The sequence below is a fragment of the Carassius auratus genome, chromosome 6, assembly GCF_003368295.1.
Source record: "Carassius auratus strain Wakin chromosome 6, ASM336829v1, whole genome shotgun sequence".
Lineage (NCBI taxonomy): Eukaryota > Metazoa > Chordata > Actinopteri > Cypriniformes > Cyprinidae > Carassius > Carassius auratus.
Window position 1 is genome coordinate 18,311,244 of NC_039248.1, and position 9,902 is coordinate 18,321,145.

General features: G+C 37.7%; 1 protein-coding gene across 2 annotated transcripts in view; it reads right to left on the reverse strand.

The window, feature by feature from the left end:
• Window positions 1-8,756, reverse strand: part of LOC113099086 (TBC1 domain family member 23-like) — a 35,551-nt gene extending 26,795 nt beyond the window's left edge. For both annotated transcript variants that reach the window (XM_026264172.1, XM_026264166.1), the window contains exon 1: window positions 8,658-8,756. In XM_026264172.1, the coding sequence (XP_026119957.1) occupies window positions 8,658-8,695 (38 nt within the window). In that variant the 5' untranslated portion in view covers window positions 8,696-8,756. The remainder of the gene's footprint in view (window positions 1-8,657) is intronic.
• Between the last annotated feature and the right edge of the window lie 1,146 nt (window positions 8,757-9,902).

A 9,902-nucleotide genomic window follows, 5' to 3' on the forward strand; every position in this document is an offset into this window, starting at 1 on the left:
ATGCCAACAGAACTGGAGAACATATGTTGTCACGAATGGAACAACTACAAGACGACAACAAGGACATTATCGTATCACACACCAGCCTGACTGAAGATCCTGAGTTTCCTCCGCTGTTGAGCCGCAGCGTTTTGCACGTTGCGTTTAGTTTGCCATGTATAAACTGGAGGCGACGTCCAATGCCAGAGGGACCCAATGGCACGCTGTCAATAGAGTGAGTAATGTGTTGTGTTTATTGTAATTGCAACGATTATAGGGTGCATTATAAACAAATAATTACAGTTACTGCATTATATTTCAGACAGTGCAGATTGGTGGTGTATTGTGTGGTAAACAATAAACAATGAGTGACGTACACGCGTGAGAGATCGCTTCCGGCGCTTTCCGTGCTTGTGCAGACTAAGCCAGAAGCACTCGCACACTCAGATCAGTTGGACGTGGTTGTGTACAGGAGATAAAACCAAAATAAATACTGTTAATTTTCTTACACAAACCGCTCGTTTTGTGTCTTAGGTCATCAATGTGTACATACGATGGGGAATTCTTTAATTTGGACTTCTCTGTGCATGCTCTTTGAGGTGGTGACCATAGACCTCCATTATGTGAGACACAGACAAGAACGGTTTGACCTAAAAATATAAAAATGTGAACTACTTCGAAAACAAAAGACACCTACATCTTGGATGCCCTTAAGTTGAGCTAAAACATACCTAATTTAATTTGAAAGTGAACTATCCCTTTAATTAGTGACGGAAATGGAAAATAAACTTTGGGCCTGATGAAAAACAGCAGTTTAATTCCAGGCTTCACGGGGTAGTCGTGGCCTAATGGTTAGAGAGTCGGACTCCCAATCGAAAGGTTTTGAGTTAGAGTCCCGGGCCGGCAGGAATTGTGGGTGGCGGGAGTGCATGAACAGCTCTCTCCACCTTCAATACCACGACTTAGGTGCCGTTGAGCAAGGCATCGAACCCCCAACTGCTCCCCGGGCGCCGCAGCATAAATGGCTGCCCACTGCTCCGTGTGTGTGTGTGTGTGTGTGTGTGTGTGTGCACCTTGGATGGGTTAAAAGCAGAGCACGAATTCTGAGTATGGGTCACCATACTTGGCTGTATGTCACGTCACACTTAAAGAGAAAAAAAAAAAATATATATATATATATATATATATATATATATATACCTTTAACATACAAAGTAATTCCGTTTGTTTAGTAATAAAGTAATATATTTTACAAGGCGCTCGTTTAGGTGAATGGCATTGCATCCATCTATGTTGGTTTGAAAATAAAGTGACTAATGATTTTACAGATGAAATTAAAGTACACAAACCTGTATTTTGGCAAAGATTTGCACCAATTTGGTGGTGCCAAGGACTGCGCTGTTCTTAAGAAAATTGAAAAAAAGCTTGTACTCAGTAACTCAACCGTTTTCAGAGAATGAGGGAAGGGTGTGCTGTCAGCAGTTGTTTTAATTGTGCCCAGTTTTGGTTAAAGTTAAGTAATATTGATTTGAAATCAGTATCGGTAGCATTTTATAATAATGGTCCATCAGTTAATGTTAGTTAACTGCATTAGTTAACATGATCTAAGCAAGAACAATCCTTCTACAGCATTTATGAATCTTAGTTTGTTAATTTCAACATTTACTAATGCATTATTCAAATCAAAAGTTGTGCTTGTTAACATTAGTTAATACACTGTGAATTAGCATGAACTAACAATGAATAACTGTATTTTCATTAAGATTAACAAAGATGAATAAATACAGTAATGTATTGTTCATTGTTTGTTCATGTTACTTAATGAATTAACTAACATTAACTAATGGAGATTATTCTAAAGTGTTACCGAAGTATCAATGGCTCTTGAGAATATCTGGATTTATAAATGTAATTTGTTAATGTCATTAATCTAAATGAATTAAAAATTTCAAACAGTCACTGAGTGATAGTTAGAGATTTTAAGGTAGCATAGTTATTCATTGTTGTGATATTGACAGAGGCACTGTATTTTCCATTATAAAGTGGAACACAGTCTGCCAAAGGTGTTGAGTTGGGTTGTGATCTGGTGACCGAACGCCATAGCATTGTTTTAAGATGGCTCGTGGCGGTTTGAATGTGCTGTGGAAGTGGAGTTGTTCACTAAAAATAACTGTTGTTTCTCTCCAAATATGTGTATTTTCAGTGTCACATTATAGCATTTTATTACACTACTGTACCATTATTTATTAATGATTTAGAACTATTCCATTGAGGTCCACAAGTCTAAAATAAGCTGAGTGCACATTTCTTAATGTTTGTATTGGGGTTTTCATTTAAAAAAAAAAAAAGAAACATGCTGTATAATTTTTTTTTAATATATATGCCATACATTTACAATTTTTATATATATTTTTTTTTTCCAAAGGATGATGACCCTGCAAGAACCGAAGCGGACATAAAGACGACCTTTTAGGGATTCTGTGATGAAGGCATGAATTTGCTGATGCAACAGAAGACCCTGAAGATATCTGCATTGTGCTGGAAGATGTGGAGGTGCTTTCTGGTTTATTGGCTACAGCCATGCTACTTGGACAAATATACTCTTTAAATCTTACTCATCCATAGGAGATCCATTACCCTTTAAGGTGCTCCAAAAAATGATTCTCGAGCTGAACTTGTGTAAATTGTCTGCCAAAGCACAAGCGCAGAAAACAAAACTCTTCACTTGGGTGTGCTGTTTGAGGATCCCTTTGTGAATGCTGTTTTATTTCCTTGTATGCTCATGTGTTTTTGTTGTATCTGAATTTTTGCATGATGAGCAGAGGTGATTAAGTCTCTCAATCACATTTAATCTCATGTTTAAGAAAACAAAATAAAATAACATTTTGTTATATTCTTATATGCTCATGTTTTATTTGCATTGTCATTTCTTAAAGGAACACTCCACCGTTTTTTGAAATAGGGCTTATTCACATTATTTCCTACATTTAGATAGGTGGGCAAATGCATTTTTGAGTCAGTGCATGCATTGTTTTAGTTTGACTGGGTCGGCGTTAGCTTAGCTTAGCACAATGAATGGAATCCTTTGTTGCCAGCTAGCATGGCCTGAGTAAAAGTGATCAAAAAAAAAAAAAAACCCACCTAATTACTTCTTGTGGCCTGCGTATTCACAACGAGTACAAATAGCGATCCAGATTAACACTAGGCGATTTCCTAGGCAGATATTGACTTGGGACTATATTATGGGGAAGCACAGGCGAAGCACTGCTGCTTAGGCGAAGCACTGCTACTTCGGCGCAGAGAATCACGCAACACATGAAATCCCACGACTTCCGTCAACATACCGGCGTGAATAGTAGCTGCCTGGTTATTTTCCTTACAGTACACGAATGGCGATGAACATGGCTGATTTTGAGAGAGACGAAGAGGGTGACTTCTCAGACAGTCAAGAACCAGAACCATACCTATTTGAACCAGAGTTTACAGAAGACGAGCTGCGTGCTTTGGAAATAGAACGACAGGAGGAGGTTGCGTTCGCTCAACAGCCTGAGGACGTGAGGATGAGAGCCAACATGAACTGGTGGTGTGAATGTGGGGGAATATGCCAATCTATAACCGACGGAAATAGAGTGTCTGTGCTGTAGAGAGTGGGACATGTTTTTGCCATTGATGACCAGGCTCAACACGTCAGATCAAGATGAGCGTCACATCTACAGAGGATTTCACGGCGCTGATCCATTCTGCAGTACTCGATTTTTTTTTTTTCGGTGTGACAAAGTGAACTGGAAAAAACGCCCCACGCCGAATGGACCAAATGGACAGCTGTCCACAGAGTAAGTGATTATTTTAATCATGACGCATGTATAGATCGACCCATATTATACCTGTATTCACATAGAGTTGATGTTTTCATGTGTTGCGTGATTCTCTGCACCGAAGTAGCAGTGCTTCCCCATAATATAGTCCCAAGTCAGTATCTGCCTTGGAAATCGCCTAGTGTTAATCTGGATCGCTATTTGTACTCGTTGTGAATACGCAGGCCACAAGAAGTAATTAGGTGGGTTTTATTTATTTTTTTATCACTTTTACTCCGGCCATGCTAGCTGGCAACAAAGGATTCCATTCATTGTGCTAAGCTAAGCTAACGCCGACCCAGTCAAACTAAAACAATGCATGCACTGACACAAAAATGCATTTGCCCACCTATCTAAATGTAGGAAATAATGTGAATAAGCCCTATTTCAAAAAACGGTGGAGTGTTCCTTTAACTTAGTGAGCATGTTTAATTGCCATATTTGCAGTTTTAAGAAGACACTCAAGGTTAAATGTGCTCATGTTTTAAATACAGATTTTTACTAAATGGACTGACTTTTAACATATTGACTTTCTTCACAGGAGTAGACTATAGGTATACAGTAAATAGGTTTTAATGTAATAGAACATGTATTTCACTTTCATTTGGAAGTAACTGTAGAATCAAGTTAGATAAGTGTAATGATTTAAATTTTTTCTAGTAGGTAGGACAAAAATGTTTGTAGTTGACATTGCATTGTTAGATATAGTAGACATGACCAAATTGAATGTAGTTAACATGGCATTATTTTATATAGTAGGCATGACAAAATTCAGAGTAGTTAACCTGACACAACTTTCTCTATTAGGCATGGCAAAACTTTATCTAGTAGAATGGACCAATTTTCTTTTTGTTGTCTTGACTAAAATAATTTAAGTTTGTACAACAAGATTACTACAAATCATTTCAAACTAATTCGATATTGTTTGGAAAATGTAATTAAATTTCGTGGAAAAGTTTACTCAAATTTTTTTAAGTTCGTTCAACAACTTTTTTTTTTGAGTGCAGCTGCTCCCCGGGCCCTTGACGAATGTGATTTGTGGATTAATTGCACAGCTTAACCATCATAGAGTGAAAGTTTATCATTGACAGGAGTGAAAACCACATGCAAGTTTAACAGGGCAGAGAGAGGGAGCGAGAGAGACAGCGAGAGCGCGTACGAGAGAGAGACAGAGAGAGCGCGCGCGAGAGAGAGACAGAGAGAGCGCGCGCGAGAGAGAGACAGAGAGAGCGCGCGAGAGAGAGACAGAGAGAGAGAGCGCGCGAGAGAGAGACAGAGAGAGAGAGCGCGCGCGAGAGAGACAGAGAGAGAGCGAGCCATCTTCAAACAACACGAGCGCGGTCTTGCTCTCTCTCCCTCGCGCATATTAATCAATTTACACGATGGTGTCGATGTTTAAATAATTTAAAATGAGAATGTAAACGTGCTCGCCCCATTTTTGTTTCTAAGAAAAAATATCGCAATATATAATTGCAGAAAAATAAAATATCGCAATGTCATTTTTTTCCCAATATCGTGCAGCCCTAGTACTTATAGTAATTAAAAAATGTGGTAGCATTGGATCTGGACAGGAAGGGTGTCACGATTCTGCCTTCTCACATCGCGATACAGGTTTGTGGACCTGCATATGGCGATTTCGATTTCATATCGCATATCGTTACAGCCCTACTGACAATTGTAAGTCTTCTAATCGCTGTGCCAAGAGAAATCTGAATCACCCACCAAATCTTTCAGACGTTGTTAAATAATTTTGTCCCGTGTCTTTTATGGACTCTCTATGGGCTTCTCCCTTGACTTCATGCCTCCATGTCCCCCCGATTGCCTCATAGACAGTAAAATATTCCCTGCGAGCTTCTCCTCCTGTCCATACGGTAATTTCTCTACTGTGCAACAAAGAGTCGCAGGTTATGACACAATCATTAGCCAATTTAAAAAAAACTGCTTCTACGGGGCCATAAGGTAAGATACAAGGTAATGGGGCCTTTTATAAATTTTCATGTATCTTTAGAAATAATTAATGGACAAATTGAGTCTTTAAACACCTCAGATGTAAAGTTATTCGCTGTCAAAGTGACGCCAAAATGAAAGGGAGTCAATGGAATGCTAACAGCAGGTGGGGGTTCGCTAGCCAATGACAGCGCCCAGGGGTGTTTCAAAAAAAAAATTTAAACCCTGCCCCCCTGAGTGTACCCAGGCCATCCCACACACACACACACACACACGTGTCTGACTGCTCACTCGTACCAACAGGAGGAGGAGGGGTCAGTGTTTCCTACTCTCAGTCTTCGAGGAGACATGGAAAACAGCGCATACTGCAGGAACGGTATAATAGAAAATATAATTGGTTTTTAAACCATGAAATTTTCAAATCACGGTATACCTTGAAACCTGTAATCGGCCCATGCCTAAGCACAACATATTAGATTAGAAGCAGAAAACAATTTGAACAGTCATTATCATCACATGTAAAATCTGTATTTTTCAGGTGAATGACCACTTCTTGCACTGCAACTGGCTGTCAGAGATGTTGGGAAAACTTATTAAATAGGAATAAAAACAATGTGCATAAACAATAAAAAACAGCTTAGGCAGATAACAAGAAGCATTCAGCGTGAACAGACGGTGACATGAATCATTTATAAGCAATATGCCAAGCAGCTATTCAGAGATTAATATTGCCACAACAAAAAAAAGTGTGTTTGTGGACAACAGGTGACATGGCTGTGCAAAGAACACGCATTGTTGAGAATTCAAGAGCAATATTCAGTCAAAAGGGGCACAGCTTGATCAAATGCTCAGGTACTCCTTGATCAAATGCTCAGGCACTGCTATTCAGCACTCCACTCTCCTCCGGTTTCTCTCGAAGATACTACAAACTCAAACAGTCTAGACACTGGCAAAACATGCTAAGAACTTGGCATGAGGATTTTAAGGAGAGAGAGAGAGAGAGAGAGAGAGAGAGGGAAAGCACTCACTTGCACTAAATTGCATTTTTAGCTGAGGTAAAACAGAAATAAATCCTCTGAGGCCTCTTTACCATCTGCTATGCCACCATGAAAAAAAATCCTCAGACAAAGCCCCACTCTCTCTACACACACACACACACACACACACACACACACACACACGTGCTGAAAACAACTGTTCTGGAATCAAACAATGTGCATCACTCATTCAAACACACCACAAACACTCCAATTCTTTCATGCACACAATAATTAACAATTAAAAAGCACCAAACATTTAATATGTATAAAGACCAACTGATTTTCTTTCATTTCGTAATTATTATATTTTTTTTGCATATTATATATATTTTCTACCCATTCAACTGATTATTTAGACACATTCTCGCAATGTCTAATAATCTGTGATCCACCCTGAGAGCATGACTACAGTGACATTTATTTACATCAATGGAATTAGTTTAACACATCAAGAAGCCCAAATTGTAATACAAATTAAGCTGATTATTGATGATTAGATAGTGGGTTTCACCGTCATTCTAAATTCCTGACATACTCTTAGGAAATAAGATCCAAGCTGTCGAACAAACAGCCATACCAAGCATTCCAAACTGGGGTGAGAAAAATGCCACATACAGATATTTTGGCTGAATGTCTTAATAATGAGATTGGAATATTAAGAGCCAACATATTCTTTCTTTCTTTTTTTTAGGTAAAACAGGAGCTAAAGAACGTTTAAAGCGCTATCTTAGCTAATGGACTTTGATATTACAGACTGAAATATACGTCACCCTCACACTTTGCTCCACTTATCTCTCCTATGGGATCATTTGTCCTTTTTGGTCATTGTCTGTGAAAACAGGAAGGTCCATATTCAACAGAAGAGGGAGAGGACACAAATGCAAACAAAAAGAGTTGTGTCTTTGTGATTTCTGTGTGTTAACCTCTTCTTTTTGTAGAAAAACCACTCAACTTAAAATTTAATATTAAAACAATATTTGACAAACATATTGTCATTGTGCAGTTTCTCTCTAGAATGTTAAGCAAAACCGTTTAAACAAGTAGATTATGAGGAAAAAGAGTGCTTTGCAGGTAAAAGACGGTTACAAATGGTAACAAGATTCAGAATACTTTTCAGAATAGTTCTGTTGCACTTATTTCTAAACCTAAACAATAAAGCACAAAGAAAAAAAGAAAGAAAGAAAGAAGAAAATGACGTCAATAAGTTGTCAGTTTAGTTTGGCTGTCAAAAGCAAACACACTCATCCATTCCAAAAAACAAAACAAAAAAACAATTAACCTAGGAGGAGTCTCTGATGATAATACTCGATTCAACTTTCCTGTTCAATACATAACTGGAACAGTCCTCGAAAAAATTACTACAAAGAGTATTATCTAACATATATTTCGTTAAATAAATACATAAATCACAGTTAAGTAATCCACCACTCAATTTTGCTATTTCAGTAGATAATTAAAAATATGACTCGTTACTGAAAATATTGGCCATAGTGAAGTGGTAATGAAAAAGCTACGCTAACATCAAGCAAAAGCTGCTTTAACCACCAACTTCTACTCAAACACAACGTCATTTAATCGCTTAAATGCGTACTATACAGATCACAATATGAATAAAATGACAATGTCAAACAGCTGAAAAGGTCTGGAAAACAGCTGGCTGCTTTAGCTAGTCAGACTAGCTGTTTAGCACAGCTTCGCTGTCAACCAGCAACGGCAGTCGTGTAAAAGCTACAACATTATCAGGCTTTCTTTAACGGACATCAAGTTCCAAAAACAATATCAAGTCTGGAAACTGTGAATGGTTCTGCGATAAACATGATCAGTGGAGTTTTCTTACCAGCTGCCTTCAAGCACTTCCCCTACAGCATCCGCCATTGCTGTGGTGACGGTCCACGTCAAACCGTAAATAACAGCGTCTCGTCGCTACGACTACACGCACGCGCTTAGCGCAAGTCTAGACGCGACGTAAAACCATACAGTCTATGCGTAGAACCTAGTACGCGAAACTGTGTATTCTACAAGAGCGAGATTTTTAGCTTAATAATTTAAAAATAAGCGTTCTAAACCCGCTCGTTTCGACACTTATTAGTATGACACTTGTTGCCTGCTTCCTAAATAAAACAATCGTTAATTTTTGTTGTGCATGTTTCCTAGTCCTCTTGCTGTTGAATTTGGTTTGGAATAAATAAAATAGAAGACTTCTTGTTGAATGTAGAGTATTTAATTAGCCTAATAAAAGTAATTTATTGTGAAAAGTACTACATTATTACAAGACAAAATTGCTACTATTTTGCCCATTTCTTGCATCATCAGTAGCTGCTCCATCATACTTCAACCTTTGAAGGGTTTTTGAAAGGATTTGTAAATATTTATTATATCATCCATCCATCCATCCATCCAAATATATATATATATATATATATATATATATATATATATATATATATATATATATATATATATATATATATATATATATATAATGCATGTTGTATAAATAACATCTGACTACTCTACAAATACATTTTAGCAATGAGGAGAAATCAACTTCAAGTTAGGCTTCTATCAACACGGCTCATGAGTTTTTTTATACTTTTGATGTCAAGAGTTGCGTGCAAATACTCACTTACTGATTTCAATAGATTTGTTTACCCTGGCAAAAAGTGAGGACACATGCCCTCCTCGCAGGATCTTACGGGAAGCACTTGTGCCTGCTAAGACCCAACACATTTGTGAAAAGAACTCTAAAGAGCCCATACAAATTATTGGTCAGAAGTATTGGTCAGTGCCTTGTTTTTGTCATTTTAAGTCTCAGAATAATTCAGAAATTGAAACACTGGCTTCCACAAAGATGTATAAGATTAATACCTGTACATACATAATTTTCTACATTATATATAGTTTTTGTTATGCTTTTTTGTATATTTCTATATTATACTGTCTGTGTCCTGTGTTGTCACTGTCATTCTGTCGAAGTGTGGAGCTTCTGTCACTAAAACAACTTCCTTATGTGTAAACACACCTGGCAATAAAGCTCATTCTGATTCTAAGATAATTAAATGTACAATAATTTTTTTACTTA